The sequence below is a fragment of the Psammomys obesus genome, unplaced genomic scaffold (genome assembly GCF_907164565.1).
Source record: "Psammomys obesus unplaced genomic scaffold, mPsaObe1.curated_primary_1811, whole genome shotgun sequence".
NCBI lineage: Eukaryota > Metazoa > Chordata > Mammalia > Rodentia > Muridae > Psammomys > Psammomys obesus.
Window position 1 is genome coordinate 4,136,873 of NW_026590062.1, and position 27,062 is coordinate 4,163,934.

General features: G+C 51.6%; 1 protein-coding gene across 2 annotated transcripts; it reads left to right on the forward strand.

Moving 5' to 3' along the window:
* Positions 1-11,965: 11,965 nt before the first annotated feature.
* Tchp (trichoplein keratin filament binding) lies at positions 11,966-26,449 on the forward strand. Of its 2 annotated transcripts, none has more exons than XM_055606426.1 (13): positions 11,966-12,061; positions 12,670-12,863; positions 13,291-13,501; positions 14,768-14,824; positions 16,731-16,799; positions 17,897-18,070; positions 18,822-18,934; positions 19,070-19,136; positions 20,838-21,010; positions 21,833-21,914; positions 23,348-23,533; positions 24,119-24,262; positions 25,013-26,449. In XM_055606426.1, exons 2-13 carry the CDS (start codon positions 12,670-12,672, stop codon positions 25,043-25,045), a joined length of 1,503 nt encoding a protein of 500 aa, XP_055462401.1. In that variant the 5' UTR covers positions 11,966-12,061; the 3' UTR covers positions 25,046-26,449. The 2 variants fall into 2 exon arrangements, with proteins under 2 accessions (XP_055462401.1, XP_055462400.1); XM_055606425.1 differs by having other exon boundaries at positions 11,966-12,047.
* The last annotated feature ends 613 nt before the right edge of the window (positions 26,450-27,062 follow it).

A 27,062-nucleotide genomic window follows, 5' to 3' on the forward strand; every position in this document is an offset into this window, starting at 1 on the left:
GCCCGGTGCTCCGCCCACGCTGAATAGTCAGGAGCCCTCCCCTGCGCGGCCGGGCACTGTGCTGGGCCCCCAGGAGAAAGCGATGTGCCGCCAAGTCCCTGCCCTGGAGCCCACGGTCTAGTCGGGACTCCTCGCCGCGCAACACACAGACACACAGCTTCAGACCCTGGTTTGCGAGTGAAGAGAATAAAGCAGGTTGAGAGAGAGGGTCGCTCAGCTGGCCCTGGGGTGCACCCCAGCACCTCGTAAACCCGGATGTGGTGGTGCGCGCCTGTATGCCCGGCACCTAGTGCAAGCCAGAGGTCGCCCCTGGATACGTACTCAGCAGGAGGCCAGTCTGGGCTAGGGATCCTGTCCCTAGATGTCCATCTCTGGGATGGACAGAGGGGAGTGACACGGAGTTGAGAGCTGTGGGGGTGGAAGTCCTTGAGCAAAGCCTTAAGTTAAGGGGGATACTGCTGTGTGCAAGGAGCCCGAGCCTGTGAGGAGACGACAGGGGAAGAGCTGCGCTGAGACCGGGAAGGCCGGCAGGGGCTGCGGAGTGATGGAGAATTCGTAGTTCGCGGTCAGGACGGTGAGAAATGCCTAGCGCCAGAAAACATGTGCTAAACCTTGTTAAAAGATTTTAATTTGCCCTTTGAGGGGGCAGCTGGCAGAGAGATTGATCCAAACTATAGGCATAACCCCGGCAGAATCAGCAAGTCGGGGGATGGGGGGAGACAGGACCATCATTATCTCTTGTTCAAGTGTGACAGGCCCAGGCAAGTGAGATCTACTGATAGGAGGCCAAGCCAACTGAAGCTTGTTCCCACCCCGCCCAGCCTCGCCGCCTCCAGCATCCCAAGATGCAATCTTCCTAAAGCTACAACAGCACCCCCAGGGCCCACCCACCTCCATCAATTCCACACAGAGATCACAGCCTGCCCGAGGCCTCTGGCATCAGAGGACATCCTGGTTTCTCAACCTGCTCATCAGAGCCAGGCCATTCTGAAACCATGTGTGACACAAGAAAGCTGATCTTCAAGATAATGACCTCATGTCCTGAGATAGAGCCTCTGTATGGCTTTGGGGGGGGGGGGAAGTTCCTCCATCCACCCATTTTTTACCCCTCCATCCTTCTCTCCCTACATACATCCATCTACACATCCATCTCTCTCTCCCTCCATCCATTGTCCTGCTCGTCCACCCAACTCATTTGAAAGTGCTTGCCCTTGAGTTGACTCTTCCCACGGCTCTTGATGGTGAAGGCTGGCAAGGGGGTGCCATGGGTTGTGTGTGGTGTGCTGAGGAGTTGGGCCAAGACTGGAAAGTTGAGGGTCACACAATCCATCTAAAGGACACTATTATGCTGTTCACCCAAACAGTTTTTGTCCTTGGGCTGCTAATTTCTCATATCCCACAAAACAAGTCTAAAACCTAGATTTTGTAGGTTTAAAAAAAAATCATAGTTTACATATTGGTTACTAAATTATGGTATTTTAAAAATTATATAAGCCACACAAAAATAAGTTCTGTCTTTTCTTTTCATCTTTCCTTCCTTTTTTTCTTTCCTTTCCTTTTTTTTTTTTTAATTTATTTTTTAGACAGAGTTTCTTTGTATAATAGCCTTGGCTATCCTGAAACTCATTCTATAGACCAGGCTGGCCTCAAGCTCACAGAGATTCACTTTCCTCTGCCTCTCAAGCGCTGGGGCTAAAAGTGTAGGCCACCAAGCTCAGCATATTTTTATTTATTTTATTTTTTTGAAACGGCTATTACTGTATAGTCAAGCTGGCCTAGAATCAACTATGTAGCCCAGGCTGGCTTCAAACTCCAAGAAAATCTTGTGTTAGCCTCTCAAGTACTACACAGTTTAAACAAACAAAACCCCAGAACCCTACAATCTTAAATTCTCAAAAATGTTGCAAGTCCCATACAAATAAGTTCATTGAAATCATCCTGTATATTTTAATGCTCATTTTCTCCAAAGATGTTCCACGGAATGATGGGTTACCACCAGCAGGAAACTAATGCCATTCAGCAGTCTCAATTTGCCTTTTGTGTCTGGAGTCCCAAGTCCAGGATCATGAGTTTCATGTAGTACAGTTGTCCTGTTTCTTGGTGTCCGTGAACATTCCTCAGTCTTTCCCGGACCCCCATGACTGATACTTTTAAAGAGGGCTTGTCTGATGTCCTCCATTCAGACACGGGTTCTGTGTCTCACAACACAGCAGCAGCATGCTGTGTCCCCTTGGATGCTGCAGGTGACACCTCTGATTTCAATAGTCCCATATTGAGATTGTTAGCTTTTTTTTTCTTTTGGACACGGTCTCACTATGTAGATCAGACTGACCTCAGACCTACAGAGATCTGCCTGCTTCTGCCTTCTGAGCGCTGGAACTACAGGTGTGCGCCACTGTAAAGGCTCAGATCTTCATCTCATCATTCGAGGAAGGCAAGGCCCCTTCCACTTGGCCCCACTAGTATGCTGTTCCTTTCCTTTCTAAGAACTAGCAAACACTGCCATATCGAAGACGTGACACTGCTCTGTCCCGGGCGTGGTCTGTGACAGCCCCTCCAAGCTGGCCTCTGTTCAACAAGACCCCTCTATGGATGAAGAACTCTTCACTCTCTAGCACAAAATATTCCAGGCTTAATATCCCATCCCGCCCTGGTCCTGAACTCAGTCATTTCTCCAGAGGGCTCTGGTTCCCTTCTGTGCTGTGCTGTATTCAGAAGCCACAACTGGGATGTGTTGTTGGCCATGGAGATGACTCTGGCTGGATCCTCTCAGAGGAGTTCTGAACCCATCAGTGTCTGTGGCTGCTGCCTCTGTGGGTGTCTGTCTGAATGGAAGCTGAGGGTTGGCCTCCAGTCCATCTAGTCCAGGGGACTTATTCTTGCCTCTGCCCTCCCAGAAGGTGCGTGTAGCCCATTCCCAGTGCTCTCATTGCTGTCATTGGTCTGTTGATTTGAGCTGCTTCAACCCCAAACCTAAGATGCCTCTCATGCCTGAAGTTCCAAGAGGAGGCCCCTTTTCCTTCCATGAGCCTCAGTTTTCATGCTGGACTGCCTTCAACCATGCAGACACCTTTCTTTTCCCGTTTAGTCTCTGAGGCCCCTCTTTTGAGCAGCAGGTACCCTCTCCCTCACCACTGACACTTGTTCAGCAATGAAAGGGGGCCAGGTATTGTGCAGGGGCCGGGCCATGTGGTGTACATCTTTAATCCCAGCACTTGGGAGGCAGAGGCAGGTGGATCTCTGTGGGTTCGAGGCCAGTCTGGTTTACATAGGACATCCAGGTCTACATAGACCCTGGCTCGAAGAGGAGGAGGAGGAGGTGAAGGAGGAGGTGTGTGTGGGGGAGGCTGAAGATTTACGTTTTAAAACTCCCAGGGAATCCCCTTCACCATTTTGGGCTGCTGGGCCACTGTACTCCGAATATTTGGTGAAACTGGTATTGACTCAGAGAGGGTGTTCACCTGCAAAGTTTCTTCATTTTCCTGAGCCAGCCGCACCCTCTGTTAACAGCACCTTCCCAAACTGAATCACCACGCCCCGCCTCACCCCAGTGGCATCCAAGTTCATAGCCATTGTGACATTTCATCTGAGAAACAGCCTCCTCAAGTATAGGCTTTGCAACAATAATGATGATGGCGATGATGATCATGATGATGATGACAGCTGGCATTTATTGAACATTTACTATATATACAGCCCAACACCATATTTACTCCAGACTAGCTGTGCAGTCTTGGGGGAGTCCCTTTCTGTGCTTTCTACAATTGCTGTAGCAAGCGTCTTGGTGACTAAAAACTGAAATTAGCTCACAGTTCTGGCAGCCAGGCGTCCAGGATCAATATCACTGCCTCCTCCCCACTCATCAAGGTGTGCTAGGCCACGCCCCCTTAGAAGGTTCAGAAGAATCCCATCCCACTCCTCCAGCTTCTGCTGGTGCCAAGTGTTCTGTGGCTTGTGTTCCCACTGCTGCACTCTGCGTCCATCTGCACCTGTCCCCTCCGATGTGTGCACGTGATACTCTCTTACAAGTACATTTGTGATGGTGCATTTGTCAGCTTTCTCTTACCTCAGCAGAATGCCTCTGATAATTACTTTATAAAGACAAAGGGTGGGGGGCTGGAGAGATAGCTCAGTGGTTAAGAGCACCGGCTGCTCTTGCAGAGGACCTGGGTTCAAGTCCCAGCACCCACATGGCAGCTCACAACCACCTGTAACTCCAGCTCCAGAGGGTCTGATGCCCTCCTCTGACCTCCATGTGCACCAGGCAAGCGCACAGTGTACTTAGGAATACACAGGCAAAACGCTCATACACAGAAAATAAAAATAAATCTAAAAGAAAATAGGATGGTTTCCTCCAGCCCAGTTTTGGATGTCTTTGCCCATGAGCTCCTGGCTCTATTGCTTTGCCTGTGTGCTGCACACACCATGTTACCAGAATGGTTAGTTTTAATTAAAACAAATTAATCATCCTTTTTAGTACACCTATTTATTTGTAGAGGTTTTGACTCATGCTTCCATGCATGTGTGAAGGTCAGAGGACAACTTGTAGGAGTCAGATCTTGCCTTCCATCATGTGAGTCTTGGGGATTGAACAAGTTTCTAATTTACCAGCCAAGCCATCCCCCTAGCCCCTAGTTTTAATATAAACTCAACATACTCTAGAATCACTAGTATGAGAGTCTCAACAAGGGGCTGTTTAGATAGGGTTGGCCTGCGGTAGTGTCTATGGGTATCGTTTTGATTGCATCAATTGACATGGGAAGCCATGTCCACTGTGGGCGGCACCATTCCCTGGGTCTGGGTCCTAGACTGTATAAGAGTGGGGCAAGTGAACTGTGCAGTGAGTATGTGCTCATCCCTCTCTGCTCTTGGCTGTGGATGCCATGTGAGTAGCTGTTGTAAGTTCCTGCCACCTTTGATGTCTCTGTTGTGATGCACTATGACCACACTATGAACTAAAATAAATCCTTTTCCCCCAAGTTGCTTTTTTTCTGTCAAGGTGTTTTATCACAGTGGCAGAAATAAAACTTGGACCCCATGGCAGGAATTGTAAGACAGAGCAAATGGTTCACTACATGGCTATGAAGTAAGAGAGAGAGAGAGAAAGGATCTAAGGAGCCCAAGATGCTTTTCAATGTCTCACCTCCACCCTCTCCAGTGACCAGAAGACCAGCCTACATTCTCCCTAGGGTCCACACCTTAAAGGTCTTGGCAGTTGTCAACAGTATCTTCGGCTGTACACTCAAATTTGCTTTGAGACATGATCTGGATATGAGACATCAGGTTGGTCTGGAATGTGCAATCCTCCTGCCTCAGTGTTCTGAATGCTGGGAGCATAGAGCATGTGTCACCATGCCTGACTCCACCTGTAATACATGGGACTGTGGGGGACAGTCCATATCTAAACTGTAGCAGCTGGCCCACCTAGATATGCCAGGTAATCTCCTGCCTCAGGATCCTGGAGGACCTTGTGATGCTCAATGTCAACTTGATGGGATTAGAATCACCATGGAAACAAACCTCTGGGCCTGAAGTGAGGGTGTTGTGGGTTCCCGTTTCTCTCTCTTTTACCCTTCTCCACCCTTATTTAGCCCCTAGATAGATGAGAAAAAAGGATAGAGGGAAAAGGGGTCAAAGTTACAGTTAGACTACTTCCTGCTGATTAGGGGCGTTGAGTTTCTTGAAGGGCAGTTTGATCTTTGACATCAGGATATCTGATTTCTTCTTGTTTTTTCTTTGTGAATGACTAAATGACAAACAGCAACCCAACGGCACCCAAGCACCAACCAGCTAACAACAGCAATCCTGCCTCTCAAGGCCCTAGCATTTATATAGCCTCTGAAAATTTCCCAGCATTCCCAACATCACACACTTGCAGAAACTATCTGCAGCCTGCAAAACCATGCCCCTGCTAAAGCACGAGGCAAATCATAGTCAGCTATTGTGAAGCAGCCTCTTATCCCCATACCTGGGATCAAAACAAAAACACATTCCCATAACACTTCTGTGTTTGTTTTTTAAACCAGAATTACAAAATTCTCACTACAGTGGGATTAGGGTCCTAGGCTGGATAAATAGGAGAAGCCAAGTTGAGCACAGCATTTATCTCTCTGGTGGGCCCAGTGTGGCCTCAAACTCCTCCTGCCATACAGTCCCTGCTCTAATGGACTGCACCCAAACTATGACCAAAATATGCCTTTCCTCAAGTTGCTTCTGTCAGGCGCCTTGTCACGCTGAGGAGAAAAGCAACACAGATCTCTTCCTTAGAAGTGAGGCAGCATTTAGCGGTCTCAGGGGTTAGGGGCCGGCAGGCAGTCAGTCTACCACACTTGCCTTCCACAGCTTCAGTATTCTCACCTGTCACACTGAGGAGTCACAGTGGTGCCCTTGATGCAGGGCTGAGGTGAGCTTTCATGGGTTCCCGAGAATCTGGCCGCGAGCCGCTGGCACACCAGCAGACAGACTGCCACGAATGGCAGAGTTCTTATAAGCTGATTTCTTGAGTTATTTCTACCCAGACTGGCTGCTGTGGGGGAGTTGATCCCGGCACTCTTGCCTCTCTCATTGCCAGGCTCTCAGCAGGATTAAGTGAACCAAATGGGCTTTGCTGAGCCAGCTCCCTTAGTGTTAACAGCCACCGTGCCAACTCCCTTTCTGTTCCACAGGGCTGGCTGCCACCTCTCCAACAAACGCCAAGATGACATGAGCCAACAAGCCTGCTTGCTGCCATCCTGGGAAGCAAGGCGGCACTGGAAAGCCAAATATTTGGAAGTTTTTTCAGCTCCTGGAGGAAAATAGTGTTTTGGTCATTTAAACAGCAGTGTGGAATGCATGTATGGATTCGAGTGTGTGTGTGTGTGTGTGTGTGTGCGCGCACACGCACATGTGTATGCGTTTAAGGGTGGTGGGTGTGTGCATGTGTGTATGTGTGTTTTGGGGTGGTGCATGTGTGTGTATGTGTTTGGGGTGCTGTGTGTGTATGTGTTTGGGGGTGCTGTGTGTGTATATGTGTTTGGGGTTGGTGGTGTGTATATGTGTTTTGGGGTGGTAAGGGTGAGGGTGTGTGTGCCTTGTCTGCTGTACCATGGCAGCACCACCAGGGTCATGCACACAATTATGGGGCGTCCTTCTGGTGGGCAGCCTAAGATCCAAGCACTCTCCCAGTAACCTTTGTCACTTTCAAGAGAAGTCTGTAGACAATGGCAGATGCTCCATGACTCTCATTGACCTGTGTCCTGTTTATTCTGACCAAGAGACCCTGGTGCTCAGAGCTCCACTGAGGTGGGGTGTGGGCTCTGCTCAGTAGGTCTGTTAGGGCAGAAATACAGTGCAACAAGATGTGGGAGAGAAACAGAAGTAGCTCTCATCAAAGACCCCAGAAGCCAGGCATGGTGGCACATGTCTGTAAGACAGCAGGATGGCCACAAGTTCAAGGCTAGCCCAGAGAAAAGTAGAGCAAGCAGACATAGCTCTCAGGGGATTATGCTGTGACTGAGAGTAGCCATCGTGGCATATCTGTGTAGTCTAGGCAGGGCACAGGTCAGCGGAGGAGCCGATTGGGCTGGGTTTCTGTGTCCCATTGGGAAGAGGCCAGACAGCTGTGTAAGGCAGAAAGCTGGATGTGACAGACCACGCTGAAGAGCTGAAACCCATCTTGGGGTGACTGAACCCTGAGCCTGGCATGGGGAGTGCGGCTTACACTCATAACAATGTCAAGACTACAACAAGTGAGCACTCACTCCGCTCCCCAGAAGACAGAACTTTGTGAATGAGCTTAAGGCCACTGAGTTGCAGGCTTAGAAATGGTGGAAAATGTGAAACTACACAGACACATTTGACTATTCCCCCAAATCACTAAAAATGAAACAATCACACCTTGCGTAATGCTGTTCTGGGATAGTAGCTCCATGAGAACACTTCCTGGTGGCTGAAAAATGACTTAAGCAGGAAATGTATTTTTTACTCTTAGAGAAAAGGATCTCAAAGCCAGGTATGCCTTATACTCGACATCCCAGAGGGCTGAGGCAGGAACATTGCCACGATTTAAGATCAGACTGCAATACACAATTCCAGGCCATCCTGAGCTGGAAAAAGACCTTACCTCAAAAGGTGGTGGTGGGGCGGTGTGTTGGGGATGGCTCAGGAGGTAAATTGCTCACTCCCCAGGATGAGGACCTGAGTTCGGTTCCCCCGGGCCTACATAAAAGCCAGCTGTGGTGGCCACGGGAGGAACAGCTGGACCCTGGGGGCTCTCTAGCCCACAGTTCTTCTCAGGATGGTGAGCCCCAGGTGCAGGAGATCTTACCTCAGACAACATACAGTGGAGGGTGGAAGACACACACACATATGTCTTCTGCCATCCGTGTGCACACGCACTGGAGAGAGGACCTGCACATACGCACACAAGTGCGCACATCTGCATGCAAACGCAACACAGCATTGAACACAGCACACAGCACTATCCAAATGTCACACGCATGCACTTACCACAATACACAGATGCAAATGCCACACACAGATGCATACACCAAACATACACATGCCACACACATGCCCATAGTACACACACATGTGCGTGTAGAGAGCAATTAGAAAATGGGTACCACTTTCTCCAGCTTATGCACGGCAAACTGCAGCTCAGCCCCAAGACAGTCATGGGAGCCCAGAGCGGATCCTTCCCCCCCAACACGCTGGCCTCTGAAGACAATACAGGCAGCAAAAACTGCTAGCGTCATTCCGGCAGACAAAAGTATTCCTGCAGATGGAAGCAGGGAGGGCCGCCTGGAGGTTCCAGAGTGAACAGGAGCTTCTGGAATGGCATTCCACACACAGCCTCTTGTTGTACACACAAAGCAGGCTGGTTAGAACAAGTTTTGATGAGTTTGCCTGTGGCTACAGCATCCTGACCACACATCTGAAGAAGGCCGCTGATGGCGGGCTTCTCTGTCAGGGCTTCTGTTTGCAGAGTGTGTGTGTGCGTGACAGGACTGTGACACACACAAGTCCCTGTGTGTTAGAGTGAGAACCATCCTTCCTGCCGGTTTCCACAGGTACTTGGAAGGAGAGCGAGGGGTATGGACAGGTGAAAGCCACCACACAAGCTGGGGACAGTCACTAAGAGCAAAGCTCCATGATATCAGCAAACAGGCCTCCAGAGGTACCTCCTTCCTGACGCCCAGAACAGGTGACCATGTGACTACATGTGGCCAAAGGGACTTGGCAGATGTGACTAGGGTAAGAACCTTGAGGATGGTCCATTTTACCTCAGCAGGCATACGAACAAAGCTGAGATGTCTCTAGAGCTGTGGTCAAAGGTCAGACCACTGAGGGAAAGCTGCAGCCCATCCTGCCCCTAAGATAAGGGACCTGTCCTGAGCCAGAGAGGAGACAGAAAAGGCAGAAACCTTTGCTTCCCGCTGGCTTCCAGCAAGGATCACAGCCCTGCTCAGTCCTTGACCCTAACCCGGTATCATCCATGGTGGTCTTCCAGCTCACAGAGCACACAATGCACAGAAAATGTTAATAATGGGGAGAGAGGCTGCAGGGCACAGAAATGATACATCTACAGTTCTCCTGAAAATTTGAAACTGTTCTGAAAAGGTTATTTAAATTTTTAATTATGTGTATTTGCATGTGTTTGTGTGTTTGTGCACACAAACACTTTGGAAACCAGGGACTTTGGAAACCAGAATAGGGCACTGCATCCCCTGGAGCTGGAGTTACAGGCCATTTTCAGTCACCTGATGGTACTGAATTTCAGTCACCTGATGGTACCAAATTCCAGTCCTCTACAGGAGTAGTATGCTCTAACTGCTGACCCATCTCTCTAGGCCTTAAACATTATTTAAAATAAAAACCAAGCCAGGCACACCTTTAATGTGCACGCTTTAATCCCAGTACTTGGAAGGCAGATCTCCATGAGTTCAAGGTCAGCCTGGTCTACACAGTGAGGTCCAGGACAGCCAGAGCTACATAGTGAGAGAGACCCTGTCTCACATCCAGCTCCAATATAAACAAACAAACAAACAAACAAACAATTTAAATAAATAAATAAATAAGTAAACAGTTTAATTAAATAAATAAATAAGGGCAAGCTGGGTGTGGAGGCTCCAGGGTCCCACTAGTTTGTGAGGTTGACTCAAGAGGGAGGATTGCCTGAGAGAAGAGTAGACAACACCAAGACCTCAGACTTGAAAACAAAGCAATCAGCCACATAACTCTGCAGCTGACACAGGTACTTGGGTAGCCAGTGAAACTGTGTTAGTAAGAGGCCCAGAAAAGCTGTGTATCAGGCATATGCCTGTAGCCCCAGAACTTGGAAAGCAGAGGCAGGAGGATCCCCAGTATAAGGCCAGTATGAGGTACACACTGGGTTCCGGCTTAGGTTACACAACAAGACTTTCTTTCTTTCTTTCTTTCTTTCTTTCTTTCTTTCTTTCTTTCTTTCTTTCTTCCTTCCTTCCTTCCTTCCTTCCTTCCTTCTTTCTTTCTTTCCTTCTTTCTTTCTTCCTTTCTTTCTCTAAGATAGGGTTTCTCTGTGTAGCCTTGGCTACCCTGGACATATTGTAGACCAGGCTGGCCTCAAACTCACAGAGACCTGCCTGCCTCTGCCTCCCTGAGTGCGGGGATTTAAAGGCGTGCACTACCACACCCCAGCTAAGACCCTGTTTCACAGAAGGAGGAGGAAAAAGAGAAGGAGGTCTAGAAGTCACAGCACCTTCAGGACCAGTAGGTCAGTTAAGCTCTAAAGACCCTCTGGTTGGGTTTATCTGGCAATTGCACTGTTGAAGAGACTAATCAGGACCCAGCGTCTGGTGTCTCTGGATCTGAGGTTCGCAGCACACTCATGGGAGTTCTGTCAACAGATATGTACTGGGCTCCTTCAGTGGTTGGAGGCCCTTTCTGCTTGGTCACAGCCAGATGGGGGTGCCGCCTCCTTTTCATTGGAGATGCAGCATGGGAGAGGCGGGGGTGTAGGGTACCTGTGGGGATCTTAAAGTACGGAGCAGGCATTCCATGATTAACCATCTCCCCGCTGAAAAAGGCAGAAGAAAGCTCACTTTGTATTGGACTGGTTGGACCCCAGAAGCCTCCAGGTAACTTCCCTTCAGTCTCTCACAAAGTTGGTCCTGGGGTCCCTAGGGTCAGAGGGTGAAGTGACCATCCCAGGATCACCATATCTGGCATGCTGCAGGTTTGAGCCAAACAACACTGTGCACGCCCCACGAGAAATAGAGAAAGGAATAGAGGACTGAGAGGGAAGAAAAATAACATGCGTGGGAAAATGAGAGAAAAAAAAAATGAAGGATAGAATATTTACATATATATTTGCATTATTTGGGGGGCTGCTAAAACAATATTGTACATTATTTTAGGGATTGAATTCAGGGCTTTGAGCATGCTAAAGATACACAATCTCTGAGTTCCCCGGCCCTGCTTTTTATTTTTAATGGAATAGTTAATACATAAATATGGGCGGCCATGTGAGGTACGCTTACTAAAACTTTTGAACGCCCACCATCAATCTAAGACTACAGGAGAAGCACACCAACGACTTGTTATTATGTAGACAGGCGGTTCTTCTTTCCGTAGCCTGTGGGACACTCCCGGGGAGCTTTGAAAAATCATTTATTTGTTCACTCTGGCCAGTGGGTGCTTCTCATGTGCCTCGTTTGAGGAACACAGACTCACTTCTCCTCTATCCTGATCCGTTGGTTTCCGCCCTCCTCCCTTCACGTCCACCCCGGCTCCCATCCTCCACACCCTGACTCTGGGTGGTGAAGGACTCTTTTCCTTTCCCCTACTTCAGGGACTAGCAACACTGACTGTTGATTTCCCCTCCTACCGCGAGGGGGCGCCAGAGGAAACCCCCGCCACCCGGCGAGTGGCGGGCGTCGCGCGGAAGGTAGTTTGGCCTTCGCGGCGTTCCGTCCCGCGGGCTGCCCCGGCAACCGGCGAAGAAACGGCTGGCGTCTGTCGGCGGGAGCGGTGCACGGAGCCCGTGAGCGCAAGCTCGAGCTTAGGCCGGAGACTTCGGGCGCCCAGAGGTAACCAGTCAGAGGTTAGCTTGGGCCGGGGGGCCTCCGTCGCACAGGACCTGTAAGAAGTTGTTTATCAAGTGCTTGGCACGTACTGACAGTCTTCAGATCATTGTCTCCGAGTATTTCTTTTGTTTTTGAGACAGGGGCTTCCTGTTTTGCCCGGGTTGGCCTTGAACTCCTGGACTCAAGTGATCTCGGCTGTCTCGGCCTCCAAAGTTTCTGGGACCGCAGGGCCATGCCACTGAGACCTGCTTGCCCTGTAGTTTTATACACAGTGAAAAAAAAAAAAAAAAAAATCCTCAGATGCCTATCCCAGATGCCTATCCCAGATGCCTATCCCAGCCTTGCAAGGACAATTTCTGTCTGTAATGTCGCTGATAATGGCTGGTCACGGTTTGCAGCCTCAGTGCCAGTCATTTAAAGCGTGCTGGCCTGAGCCTCATTCTCAAGTTTTGGTCATTCAGTTATTCTAGGATGAGAAATGTAGGTCTTAGAGAACTGTTAATAAAGGTGCAGCCAAGGGGTGAGTGCCTCGCCTTAGAGAGAGGAGGCCTCCAAGTGAGGGTTCCTAGCATTGTGGCTGTCTCAGTTTCTGCCCACCGCTGTCCTCCACCATCTGTTCCTCCAGATGGCTCTTCCCACGTTGCCTTCTTATTGGTGCCGAGGGAGGCCCGCAGATCAGCATGTTGCCCGCCAGCGCCAGCGGGAGCAGGAGGCCCAGCTTCGCCAGCAGTGGGAACAGAACAGCCGCTACTTCAGGACTTCGGACATCCACAGCTCCAAACAGGCCCAGTGGAGCTCCAAGAGCACCTACCAGCGGAGGCAAGTGTCGATGTGACCAGACCGCTGGTTCCTACCGCCAGCTGGTCAAGGGATGTGGCCTCAGGGCCTAGTGACTGTGGCTCGTCACAGCCTGAGTTGTCTGCACGGTGGTGTTCTTCCAGCCGGGAACTGGGATGTGTGGGGAAGAAGTGAGGTTTATTTTAAAAGATGAATGCATGCAGCACCACCAGATTTTGTTTTGTTTTGTTTTTTCAAGACAGGGTTTCTCTGTAGCCTTGGCTGTCCTGGACTCGCTTTGTAGACCAGGCTGGCCTCAAACTCACAGAGATCCGCCTGCCTCAGCCTCCCTGAGTGCTGGGATTGCAGGCGTGTGCCACCGAGCCCCCCCCCCCCCCCCCCCCGTTTATGTAGAAATGCATTTGAAACTGGCCTTGGTGTGACTGAGTACAGTGGGCTTCTTACCTAGCATGCAGGCCTACCAGCATGAGAAGATGAAGGAGGAGAAGAGGAGGAGTCTGGAGGCCCGACGTGAGCGGCTCAGGCAGCTCATGCTGGAGGAGCAGGACCTGCTGGCCAAGGAGCTGGAGGGTCTGAGGCTGAGCATGAGCCTTCGGGAACAAAGAATCCGGGAACAGCACAGGGATCTGAAGGCAGCCCGAGAAGAACAGAGGAAACTGGTACCTTCCCCAAACCCAAAGAACGTAGCATCTCCGGGGGTTATTCTTGGGTTCCTGGTTTGGTGAGACAGTGGGGAGGGGTTATTTTAGCTTATGGTTTTAGAGGGTCTGAAGCACTCATACTGAGGAAGGCATGGAGTCCATGGCCACTGGCACTCATAGCATGTTGGCTCAGGAAGTAGACAGCACAATAGAAGTTTTTGGCCGATAACCTTCAAAGACCCACCTCACTGGGCTGCTACCTCTAGCTAATTTCTCACCCCCTAAAGGCCGAGCAATTATCTTTGTTTTTGGTTTTGTTGTTTTCAACTGGTCTCACTATGTTAGCCTGGAACTTTCTCAGTAGACCAGCCTGGCTTCAGAGTCACAGAGATCCTCTTGCCTGTGCCTTCCAGGTGCTGGGATTGAATAACGTGCATGGCCGAGAGCAAGCATTTAAAGTGTGAGCCCAGGGGATAGTTCAGACTCAGCCCAGAACAATGATCTGTACCAAATATGGTAAAATGTTTGCAGCGGGGGGGGGGGGTGGGGGGGGTGGGGGGGGTGGGGGAGAGTACAACCATATTTTGTTGGCACGTCCAGCGTGTAGCCCAGGTAGTCCAGCAGTGGCTGTCTCACAACAGACAGACCAAGAATCCAGTAGGTGGGGAGCCCACAAGGCATGGCTGTCTCTACATTGCCAGCCTGTTGCTGGAGTGGGGGAGGATTTGTGGAGAACTGCTGGTGTCCAGTCTGTGCTGGAATCCTGAAGAAGTTGCAGTTAATACAGTAGCGGATAGATGAGCTTGCCAGGGAGACTGAGGGCAAGCAGACAGAAAGCCAGCACCCACTCTTCTGTGCCTCTCCACGGAGTGTTTGGAATGTGGCAGCCTCCTTCCCTGGCTTACAAATCACTGCAAGTGATTCCCTTTCATCTTTTCGGTTCTGTAGTTCCACAAGGCCTGGGAAGGCTGTATTTACTTTCAGTGGCTGTGCTAGCTAGCCTCAGGCTGTGTGTTTTGGCCTGCTATGCATTTGGAAACTCCTAGAGGGACTCAGCCATGGCATCAGATCTTGGCTGGCTCTTGGTCCACTGCGAGAGTCATTTGTCAGTGTCGTCCATTCTGCCCTGCGGTCCTGTCCCCAGAGCTGTGTGTGCAAGGAAAGCAGGTTTGAATGGCAGATGTGGTGGCGTCCCTGAATGGAGAAGCTGTGCTGACTACTGTAATTTGTCTAGTGTGAATGGACTTGAACAACGACATCAGGTGTCCTGTGCTTTCTTTATAGATCGCTGAGCGACTTTTATATGAGCACTGGAGAAAGACCAACCCCAAACTTCGAGAGGTGAGAACCAAGCCTTCCACCGCTTCGCCTGCTTCAGATTCTGTTGTTTCTGCGTCTGGATTTGTGCTGGGTTGAAACAGGAAAGAGCACCAGGCAGAAGACCTGTTCAGACAGGACTGAGCAGTGAACTGTGCAGACTGCCATTTGGAGAGATGCTCTTTGGCCCAGGAGCTCGCTGCCCAGAGGGTGTATAGACCTGGGCAGTGGGCTCAGCACGTCTCTAAGAATGGTTCTAGAGGAGAGGAGCTTACAGGACACTGGGTTTAGTTCAGTTCGATGGTATTGAGTGAGGAAAGTGAAGTAACTGGAAGAACAGAGTCCAGGAAGCTGTAAAGGGCCAGATGAGACTGGCACCCAATGGTAGAGAGTCCTGAAGAGATGGAGCTGGTGAGGAGATGGGGCCAGTCCTGCCTACCTTCCTTCAGAGGCACAGGACCATGTTAGCAATATGTAGGATCACAGCTGCACCCTCACAGCTGCTCCCTCACAGCTGTACCCTCACAGCTGCACCCTCACAGCTGCATACTGGGGTGCTCCCTCACAGCTGCACCTTCACAGCTGCTCCCTCACAGCTGCTCACTGGGATGCTCCCTCACACCTGCTCCCTCACAGCTGCTCACTGGGCTGTTCCTCTTGGCGGCATTGTCAGAGTCAGTTGGGTCTGGGTTGGTGCTGCCTGTTGGCTCCTAAGGTGAAGGAGACAGGAGCCGTCTGCAGACCTGGGACAGAGGGAATCATGTCTTGTTTTGCATCCATCTCTGCATAGAGATCGGCTGGAGGGCCTATTAGCCTGTTAATGATAACATGTATTCATCTCAGGAGTGTTTGTACAGGTTTGGTATTGTCACTTTATGCAGTTATGTCTAGAAGTTACCAGGTGAGGTGGCTTAGCAGGTAAAGGTGCTTGCTTGCCACGCTTGGTGACCTAAATTTCATCCCAGGACCCACATGGTGGAAGGAGAGACCCAACTCTCACAAATTGTCCTCTGGCCTCTATACACATACACACACACAATAAAATGAAATAAAATAAAATTGAAAAACACTAAAAAATAAGAAATCTGGGTGGGGTGCTTCCCCCCCCCCTTTTTTTTGAGACAGGGCTCACTATGTAGCTCATACTGGAACTTACTATGTAGACCTGTAGCTTTAGATCGGGCTGGCCTTGAACTCACAGAAATCCACCTGCCTCTTCCTCCTGAGTATTGGGATTCATGGCGTGTACTGCCATTCCCAGCTATGGCTCACTCCTTAAATCAAGGCAGTGGGGAGGCAGGGGCCGGAGGTTCTCTGAGTGCAGGCCAGCCTGTTCTAAAGCTGCTTTGTAAACAAGGGAGCCCAGCACAGGGTGGCCTCTGCTCCTTACCCAGCTGTCTCCTGGACTCTCCTTTCAAATTGCAGTTCTGTGTCTTCTGAGACTGCTTCCTGCTCACCTGGGGGCGGGGGACTCCAGAGGGAACTTTGGCCCTTGTGTTCCGGGTGTAAACTGTCCTATAGTACATGGTCCTTTGGCTTCCTTGTATGTGAGGGGTGCAAGTGTGCCATGGTGCTTGCGTGGGAATCGTGTCTACCCTCCCTGCTTGCTGAGGCAGGGTTCATCTTTTCCTGCTGCTTAGCGGGACACCCCAGGCTAGCTGGCCGGCCCTTGAACTCCTGGGCTTCTAGAGAATTCTCTCGTCTGGGCCTCCCATCTTACCACAGAGGGGCTCGGATCCCACACGAGTGTTGCCACAATCTGCTTTTCACATGGCTGGTTCCGGGGACTGAGCTTAGGTTTGCCAGCTGGCCCTCAATCACCGCAAGGTGACTCACTGGTGTTCCCTTGCAGTTGTGGCTCCAGCAGGTGGCACTGACAGCAGTAAGTCACCTCAGCAAGTTTCATACAAGGCCTCTTTCTCATCCTCAGGTTGAGATGGACCTTCATAGGAAGGACGTGATAAATTCTTGGGCAACACAGAAAGAAGAAAAAAAGCAGGTGTGTGATGTGTGCCCCTCACCCTCTGCGGCCCCTTCCCCACCTCTGGCTTTGTCCTCTGTCTGTTTCTGTGCTTTGCCTAGATGAGCAGCAGGTGCCTGCCCAGCTGCTTGCTGCATGTGCAGTCTGAATGTTTGCTTTGTGCATGCTCACGTGCATTCTCATTCATGTGTGTGTGTTTGTATGCAGGTGTGTGTGTATAGCTATGTGCATGCACATGTGTGGCTCTATGTGTAGATGTGTGCATGTGTGTGGCAGTCGGCCAACCTTGGGTGATGCTCCTCAGGACCCAGCCATGTGTTTTGAGATAGGGTCTCTCAGTGGGCTGTAGCCTCCCCAAGTAGATATCCAAGGACCCATAGAGACCTATCAGTTTCAACATTCCCAGGACCGAGACTACAAGCACGTGCCACTTTGGCCAGCTTTTTTAAATTAAATTTTTTTTTAATTAACATCTTTCTGTGTATGGGTATTTTGCTTGCATATATGTCTGTGTACTTTAAGCATGCCTGGTGCCTGTGGAGGCAAAATTGGGTGTTGAATCCAGTTCATCTGGAACTGGAGTTATGGAGGGCCGTGAGCCACCACGTAGGTTCTGGGAATTGAGCCAGGGTCCTCAGAAGAGCCACAGTCAGTGCTCTTAACCATGAGCCTTCTCTCCAGCCCCAAGTTGTTGTTTTTTTTTTTTTTTTTTTTTTATCTTATGTGTGTGAGCGTGTGTGTATGCCGAGTGTGCTGGTCTGAGAGGGTAGGTGAGGGCATCAGATTGATTGGAGGTGGGGCTACAGTGATTGTCTGCCTCATCTCGGGTGCTGGGAAATGCCCTCAGGCCATCCTCTGGGACTGCAGTGTGGGCCTTAGCTGCTGAGCTGTCTCTCTGGCCCCAGCACCATCAACCTACGTCAGAAACACTAACCCCTGGCTTGCCGCACGCAGCACCTCTGGGGATGAGCCCACAGCATGCACTCTGCTTCTAGGTTCATTGTGTTGTCTTGTGGAGGGGAGAAACCTGAGAGGTGGGGTTCTGGGCTGAGCTGAGTGGCAGCAGGGAGCCGTGTCTCTCCTGGCTGCATGTCGATAGTGTTGTCCTCTTGCAGCAAGAAGCCATGGAGGAGCAGGAGAACAAGCAGTTTGAAAATAAGTATGAAGCAGCCTGCAGGGAGGCCGAGGAAAGGATGAGAGCAGAGGAGGAGAGGAGGCAGCTGGAGGACAAGCAGCAGGCCGAAGCTCTGCGCCAGCAGATGGAGGAGCTGAAGCAGAAGGAGATGGAGGTGAGGGCGAGCTTTCTGGCATAAGGCAGCCATTCCAAGAAGATCACAGCGGGGCGGGGGGGGGGGGGGGGGTTCTATGCCTCTCGTCCAGACTGGGTGCTCTCTTATGCGTGTGCCCCTTTATGTTCTGCTGAGGTGCTTCACTTTGCACTCACACGTGAGAACATTAGTGGTCTAGAGACACTTGTCCACCCCATGTCTTCATTGTTGGGGGCCTTTTGAGATCAGAGCTGTCCAATGGAACATGCTCTAGCACAAAGTACCCAGCATCCACCAGCTGCAGGTTCTGGGTCTGAGGACATGAGCCATGAGGGATTTTGGTCTAGAGGACTGTTTTTGAGAACACTGGTTTCCTGAGAGGGCCAAGCCTTCTGTTCAGATGGGTGGAGGCCTCGCCTCTTTGGTCTCCTGTCCGTGTCTCTTCTCCTGGCCTCATTGTTTTAATAACTAGAAATGTAGTGCCCACCACTAAGTCTGGATGCTGGAGACAGGGCCGAGCAAGCACTTACTCATCACTGGCCTCACCATGGCTGCTATGTTGGTCAAGGAAACAGTTAAGTTAGAGTGGGTGTGGGCCATCACAGGATGTCTCTGCACAGAAAGTAAGGCTGGGCCAGGCGTGGAGGAATGGCTTAGTTGAGCTGAGAATCACATGAGCAGCAGGGCCCAGGCTGTGCTTATGTAGCACCTGGCCGAGACGGAGGACAGTCTTAACTACTCCATGTTTTTGGGTTTACTGCTGTAACCACAGGCAACCAAACTGAAGAAGGAACAGGAGAACCTGCTGAAGCAGCGCTGGGAGCTGGAGAGGCTGGAGGAAGAGCGGAGGCAGATGGCAGCCCTCCGGCGCAAGGCAGAGCTCGGGTGTGTGTGGGGAGCCTGGGTTCCTCCCAGGGACCTCTTGCCTCCTCAGATTTCCATGGGGTCTCCCGAGAAGCAGGGGGGCCTGGCCTGTATTGAGCAGCTGTTTGATTGAAGCCGCTTGGTTCCCATCTTCAGGCGCTTCCTGAGACATCAGTACAATGCACAGCTCAACAGGCGGACCCAGCAGATCCAGGAGGAGCTGGTGAGTTGACCCTACTTCTTGGCAGGCTTTTCACCGCCCTTTGGAAACAGTATTTCCACTGCTCAGGACATGAGCACATTCTTAGAGAAATGCTGGTGGGTGGCACAGAGAGCTGGAGGCGTGTACAAGCATGGGTTCCAGCTGACAGTGCTGGCGAAGCTGTTCTGTACCTGAGCTGTGAGGGCCTGGGGTGCCGTCCCGGGGAAAACTGCACTGCTTTTGTCTTTTGAGACAGAGTTTCACTGTCTAGGAACCCTTGGCTCTCCAGGAACACACTGTGTAGACCAGGCTGGCCTCAAACTCACAGAGATGTACCTGCCTCTGCCTTCCAGGTGCTGGGATTAAAGGTGTGTGCCACCACACCTGGTTCTTAGGTATTCATTAAATACTAAATAAGTTTTGGGGGATGGAGAGGTGGCTCAGTGGATAAGATCACTTGCTGCTCTGGCAGAGGATCTGGGTTTGGTTCCCAGCACCCACATGGCACTATAAGGCTAGTAACCCTCCAAAAGTCTAGTTCCAATGCCCTGACATTCCTGGCCTCTGCAGGCAGACATGAATAGTCAGCACACTCAGACACATAAAATGTTGTCACTGTGTGAGGGCGAGCATGCAGGTGTGCACGTGGAGTCAGAGGACAGCGTTTAGGAGGAAGTTCCTTCCTTTTACCATGAGTGCTGGGGGCTGAAGCCAGGCTCTCAGGGCTGGGTAGCAAGTGCTTGTGCCCGCCGAGCCATCTTGCCAGCCCAGCCCTTAGGTATTAAGGGGAAAAGTGACGGCGGTGATGCAGATGTTCATTGGCTTAACTAGCAATCATTTCACAGCGTGGGTGCAAGCAACAGAGTACCCGATTCTGTAAAGCAAGGTTCTCCCGGCCCTGCTGTATGTCCTCCCCCAGCTTCAGAGATGCCTGCTTTGGTGCAGGTTCTCCTCCTCCTGTTTATTACAGCCATAGAGTCTGTGATAAACCCCTGTGTTCATTTCCCAGTGCCGTTTCCGTTGTGTTGCTTGGCACATTTGCTTTCAGTGTGGAAGAGTACGCTGGATGGCCTTTTCCCTGGTAGCTGCATGGTATTCCCGTCACGCCCCTGGGTAGCCTGTGGGTGGGCACACTCACGTTTCCTGACTGTCTGCCTCCTTTGGTCAGACTGTCGGCCGCGGTGTCACCGTTCTGCCCTGTCTCCGGGTCCCCTCACCCTTTTGTTGTGGTGTTGAGTTGTGTGGAGCTGGGTAATAGCTCACTCCTTGCTAGGAGGCGTCTGGTGAATTCTCATCCCCCGTTCACAGTGAAGCTGCAGCGAACAGCTGTGCACGGGTTTGTCCTTGTGCACAGCTGCACCCTCTTAGCAAACTGCTGCCAAATAGTCTTCCAAAATGTGCTGTCCAACTTGTCCAGGGCTGTGTGCCTGTGGGGGCGCAGGTGGCAGGAGGGCCACTCCCTTTAACGGGAGCTTCGGGGCCTGTGCAGGGCCTGTGCAGGGCCTGTGCAGGGCCTGAAGCGGACGGCGTGGTCATCCAGAAGCAGTCCAGCCCTTCTTCCCTTGCGTACTGAGAAGGTATCAGGCTCTGCATGGCTGGGTCTGTGGCACAGGCAGAGGAGGCTGTGCAGGAAGCTGGCTCCCGTCACACCCGGACAGGGAGCTCGACTGCCTGCCTCAGGGCACTGGCCAGCCCACCCACAGGCCGAACCCCTCTCTGTAGGAGGCCGACGGGCGGATCCTGCAGGCGCTCCTGGAGAAGGAAGACCAGCTGCAGCGCGCCCAGCTCGCCAGGCGGGAGCAAGCCCTGGCCGACGCAGCCTGGATGAAGCAGGTCATCGAGGAGCAGCTGCGGCTGGAGAAAGCGAGGGAGGCAGAGCTGCAGCTGCTGCTGAGGTGAGGGCACAGCAGCTGGGCAAGAGGCTCTTGACCTCTCCTCTGGGTCTGTGAGATGCCCTCAGGCCACAGGGTGAATTATCAGTCCTCAGAGCTCACTCATCATCCTCAGGGAACATGTCTTTGCTAGTGGCTTGGGGTGATGACCTCACGTTAATCAAGGTGGAAGGCATATGGTTAAGATGATTATTTATGTAAAGTCTGAAAACCTTGGGGGGAGATTGCTCCGGTGTGGAAATGTTTAATGCTGCTTGGCTCTGCGCAAATCGGTCTGGATCCTAACATGCTGCATGTTGCCCTGGGGCATCTCCACCTGCTCAGGGATCTCCTTAGCACCCTTGGGACTGCTGACTTATGTGTCCAGCTTTGGGGCCTAAAAGTCCAGCCCGTAGATGGAAATAGCCAAATAACAGGCAGTATGCATTGGTGTCAGACACTGTTCCTGGATCCAGACAGACAGCCAAGTGGTGGGTACATGGCTCATAGAAACCGAGGAGGTTGCCAGCTGCCTCCAGGTGAGCTAGTAGCCATCCTGGGAGTGTGGTGATCTGGCTTGGCCGAAGGTACCGCCCTCCCTTCTCTGATCCTGATGGCTTTATTACCTCATGCTCAATGGATGCAGTGCTTTTATTTTTTTTCTTTAAGGAGATGAAGTATTGAATGATGACGTAAAATGCCATGGAAGTGTTGTCCGTAACTGTCGTCTTTGGAAAGCTGGAGTGGATGAGCGTGCCTAAAGCTTGGCAGCTGTGTGTGTGCCCTGTTTCCATTCTCTGCCTTTGGTGGCCTAGAGCCTCTGCTGTCTCTTTTGTGTTTGTCCAGGGAGGAGGCCAAGGAGATGTGGGAAAAGAGAGAAGCAGAGTGGGCTCGAGAGCAAAGTGCGCGGGACAGACTAATGAGTGAGGTAACTCCAGCTGCCGGCCTGGGAATGAGCCTGCTCTGGTTCTCTTAGGTAGCATCTAAGTCACCGGGGACGTAACACAAGCTTACTAGAAAGGACGGACAGACTGCAGACGTACAGAAAGGACAAGTAGGACGTCTCCAGAGCCCTCTTGTCCACAGCCGCTTCTGCACTTCTGTCTCCTGGGCTGTTCATGGTTTCTCTGGCACATGGATTTTTTTTCACTGTGGTGTTTGATTTGAGCATTCTCTCAGCACCTCACCAGTGGCAACACCACATGTCTGCAGCTGCAGCTTGCTCTCCCACCCTCCAGTGGGTTCCCTGGGGCCAGCAGCTAGCAGTGGAGCAGAGTGTGTGAGGGGTACAGAGAACCCAGTTGGCAAGCCCTTGTCACGACCCCTGACTGAAAGCTTCACTGAAGGGATCTGGAAGGATCAGTTCTGTTTAGGAATCAGGCTATGGTTGGTTGGTTGGATGGTAGGTTGGTTGGTGCTCACTTTTGTATTCCGTACCCTCTGGCTTCTCACTTCAGTTTTCCCCGTTTGTGGCCACATTATGTGTGTCCGCCACCCCCACCCCCCGCCCACCTCCCGAACCCCGGACAGTGTAGGCGTCAGCATGTCTGCTGGCTTGGCTCCTGGCCTGGGTTGGGACATCACATGGCTCTGGCTCAAGGTCCAAATTGCAAACAGCAGCAGGTGCCTGCTACCTGGAGTCGTGGAGGAGGATGCATGACTGCATCCTGGGTGCCTGTGTGGCTCACTGCTGCTGGGCTGAGCCTTGCTGCGTTTTTCTGGAGACCCTCGTCCTATGTGGAGGGCTCCCCAGCATTTTGCTGTCCTCCCAAAGCACTGCTGTATCATGTAGGTTGGAGTCTTAGGTAGGATTTCCACTACTGTGATAAAGACATGATCTAAAGCAACTTAGAGGAAGGGTTTATTCCGTCTTACAACTCTCAGATCACAGTCTGGTAGTGAGGGAAGTCAGGGCAGGAATGGGAGCAGAAGCCATGGAGAAAGGCTGCTTACTGGCTTGATCCTCGTGACTGGCTTTGCTTGCTTTCTTACACAACTTCAGGCCACCTGTCAATGGGTAGTTCCACTCACGGTGGGTTGGCCCCTTGCTTATCACTGTCAAACAGGAAAACTCACTACTGACTTGCCAACAGGCCACCCTTATGGAGGCATTTTCTCAGCTGAGATTCCTCTTCCCAGATGACTCTAAGGTCTGCAGAGTTAGAAGACACAAACAAAACAAAATGAAAGAAAACAAAAGTAACCAAGACTGTCGGGGTGGGTGGCCGCGCTGGGCAGGGAGCTTAGGCCTGCTCCCTGTGTGGTCGGGCGGGTCAGGATGGGTCGTATAGTCACAGCTGCAGCCACTGTGGGGCTTGGAGTAGGTGCTGAACTGCAAACCTTCTTTTTCCCCTTGGCCAGGTTCTGATAGGGAGGCAGCAGCAGATACAAGAGAAGATTGAACAGAACCGGCGGGCGCAAGAGGAGACCCTAAAACACAGGGAAAAGCTCATCCAGAGTCTGGAGGAGGCGAGGCAGTTAGCTCAGCGCGCAAAGGAGGAGCGTGAAGAGCTGAAGTCAGCCAGGAGGCAGGAGCTAGAAGCCCAGGTGGGGGCCCAGGGCAAGGGTGGCCTCTGCAGGAGAGGACCCTGGAGGCAGTGGGCTCTGCAAGGCCTCAGGATGCAGGAGGGCAGAGCTTGGAGTCCCTGGTTACATTTCATTTCTCACATCCCTTTTGACTTCTGCAGCAGTCCTGACATTTTAAAAGACTCACATATATGCGTGTGTCTGAATGTGGGTTTGTGTACTTGTATGCAGTACCCAGGGAGGCCAGTAGGAGGCACTGGATCTCCTGGAACTAAGTCACAGGCAGGTTGAAAGCAGCTCACCTGCAGAGAGCAGCTTGTTCTTCTAACCATGGAGCCATGCCTCTGGTGCAGGCTCCATTCTGGTTCCTTAGTCTCTGTGGGGACCAGGCTAATGCCACTTACTTTCTTCTTTCTATCCCATTGTTCTCCACACACATGGCTGCATTCAGACTGTTCACGAGGGCCACAGCGCCATGTGTATGGCATTTTCCCATCCTTAGTTCCATGCTGGCTCCTGGCCCTTGCCATTGGCTTCCTTGCTTGGAGGCAGGTTTGTGCCTTATGGGCCTTGTCTCTGGTGACTCTGTCCTTCCTTGGTGTTCAGGTTTCAGAGCGCCAGCTCCAGGCCTGGGAAGCAGCCCGGCAGGAGGAGGAGGAAGAGGAGGCGGCCAAGCAGGCAGAACAGCTCTCTGATGCTCTGCTGCAGCAAGAGGCGAAGACCATGGCTGAGGAGGGCTACCGGCCCAAGGTAGGCACCTGCCAGGTGACAGCCCACCACAGCCCCGTCCTGAGCTCTCTCTTGTCTCCTCCCTGTGAACGACCTCAGATGGTCCAAGGCAGTTTTGCTCTGGTTCCTGCTGCTTTAGACTTCGCAAAGACCCAATAGCCTGCCTGCTCATCTTATACCTGTCCACCCTGTTGGGGGACAAAGTGCAATCTAGAAAAGCCAGGGCCATAGCTGGTGAGGTGACAGAGAAGTCAGGTGACCGAGAGACCTACTTACCTATCTCCCCTTTCCCCTCTGCTCATCTCTTTCTGTGCATCATATGGATCACGTAGGAGCGAAGGCTGTCCTGCCTGTTAGAAGGGACCTGCTGGCTAGGCTGTCTGGAGCTAGGGCCACCTGGGCCCTGGCACTCTGAGGGTGTGTGCTGCAGAAAGAGTTGGTTGCTTCCCTGTAGGGGTACAGGTGGGAGAAGACAGCGCAGGTCTTCCATCTGCTGTAGACCCTCAAAGCCCTACAAGGCAGAGGGCTCTGAGCACAAGGAACAACATTGCCAAAGTCACGGAAGCATGCATCAGTGTGTCAGGATCAGGGCTTCACAGAGCACATGCCAGTGTCTCAGGGCAGGTCATGAAGGACCTCATTTGTGGCTCAGGGTCAAGACTTTCTCAGCTGCAAGTGAAAATGCACTTGCATGCTCCTAATAAAGGGAGGTTTAGTTCTTAGTGTTCCTGAGTGCTAACCTGATAAATGGTGAATGCTTTCTTTTCTCAGCCCTGTGGATACCCCAAAATTGCTTGGGACTGACATTGAGCACAGAGAAGCATGCTGACTTGATACAACTCCAGACAACTGTACATTGCTTGGTTCTAGCCCAGACTCAGGGTGCTGCTGGGTAGTTCTGCCACCATGCCTGTTCAGGCTCATCGTGGTCCAGCTAGATGTCAGGATGTCACGGGTGTCCAGGTTCTGGTGAGAGCCGTTCCCTGCTTTCCTCACCCACAGGTCTTACAGACTTGTGTTTACAGCGTTGCCCAGAGGCTGCACAATGCCTCATACGTAGCTTTTAGAGCCACACAAGAACAAGTCATGTTCTATGACAGGACACGTAGGTTCCTGTCGTCTGTCTAGTTGTCAGCTCTAGGGAGGACCAGACAGAGAGGAGGGAGCCTTTCAGGCTCTAAAGTTGCTGTTTAGAAGTTATTCTGTGGGGCTGCAGAGATGGCTCAGAGGTTAAAAGCATTGCCTGCTCTTCCAGAGGTCCTGAGTTCAGTTCCCAGCAATCATATGATGGCTCACAACCATCTATAGTGAGATCTGGTGCCCTCCTCTGGTGCACTGGGACACATGTAGGCAGAACATTGTTTACATAATAAATAAATAAATCTTTTAAAAAAAGTTATTCTGTTAGAGGCGACTTGTGGGTCTCCGTGTAGTTATTTCCGGTTATTAGCTGCATGGCCCCAAGGACCACGTGGAACGTTCTGGAAGAGCCCGGCTTCCGGAAAAGATGGTGACAGAGGAGCTCCTTGTCTGGAAGTATGAGACCCCCACAGGAGCTGGGCTGGGGCTCAGTGTGGGTGCTTACTGTGTGGTCCTCATCCCAGCCCAACAGCACCAGGAAGAAAAGAGTCCATACCACACGTGAGCACATGCCACCCTGAAGAGAGTCACTTGGCTGGCTAGCCTGGTAAAGGCAGGGGCCCGGGATGGGACTAGGGGCCGCCTGAATCTGGGGAAGGCCTTTGTGCAGCCCTGCCGGAATTAAGTGCCTAGGGGAACATGTGGCCTTGGAGAAACGGGCTGAGCCTCAGAACCACAGATGAGTCCCTGTCTCCCCGTCAGCTCATGTGACCCAGCCCCCAGTTCACCTCTCCAAGCAGCTATGGGTCCTGGTAGCAACAGTTTCTTTTTATGACTTGTATTTTTCCACATTCCTCCTCTGGGGTTTGTTTTCATCATTGTATTCAAGATTCCATACCTCAGTAAACTCTAGCTAATTATAGGGCATTTTCTCTGGTTATGGGAACCAGAGCTACACAGAAAGCCTGGGTCTGAGGATGCATCACTTCCCTTCCACCAAGGAGGCCCTCCTCAGTCTGTTCATTTCACACCGTGGTTCTGATGTGGCCCCTGAGTTGTTTTCATTATGCGCTTGCGATCACCCGCCCTTTTCAAACGCTCATTGACTGTGAAATAAAGCTCTATTTCAGTGTCACCCCAGGCTGTCACTGCTGCTTTCTACTGCTGTGGGCGGGCACTTGGTGGGCTGATGGGCGCGGGGTAGGCAGGTGGGCGCAGGGGTAGGAGTCAAACCCTGGGCTCAGCCTTGGACACGTGTGGCATGAGACAGGCCATGGTGTAGCAGGAGCTGAACACAGCCCAGTGCCATCTGAGTCTTCGGGAGCCTTGCGTTCGTGAACTGGAGCATTGCTCTCAGGACTGCTGTGATGCTTCGAAGAAACAGGCCTGCAGTTGTTCGTGACCTGGCCGAGGTTCAGCCATGTGAAGTTGGCACCTCATCTTTGAGGAAGGAGACTTTGCACGATCACCAGGACACACTCACATGCTTCTTTGAACACTCTGCAGAGCCTTTATTTTCACTCCGTGTAGCTGTTTTCTTTACTCATTTTTCTTTGGCTCCACCTTTTTCTACGGAATTGGCTTTCTAAAGCTCCTTGTGTAACTGCAGCCTTCAGTGTCTGGGAGGACATGCGGCTGCCTGTAGGCCTCCCCACAGTGCTCTTTAGCACACAAGTCTGCGTGCAGCCCCTTGTGTTCTTTTCCCTACACACCCAGCCTGTTTCCCTGTCACTGCAGGAAG

What these genes read in the sequence shown, in the direction of transcription:
- Tchp (XM_055606426.1), top strand. Translation starts at nt 12,670, where the DNA reads ATGGCTCTTCCCACGTTGCCTTCTTATTGGTGCCGAGGGAGGCCCGCA. An exon ending in AAGAGCACCTACCAGCGGAG is followed by an intron (nt 12,864 to 13,290) that starts GCAAGTGTCGAT and finishes CTTCTTACCTAG; the next exon opens with CATGCAGGCCTACCAGCATG. An exon ending in TGAAGCAGAAGGAGATGGAG is followed by an intron (nt 18,071 to 18,821) that starts GTGAGGGCGAGC and finishes CTGTAACCACAG; the next exon opens with GCAACCAAACTGAAGAAGGA.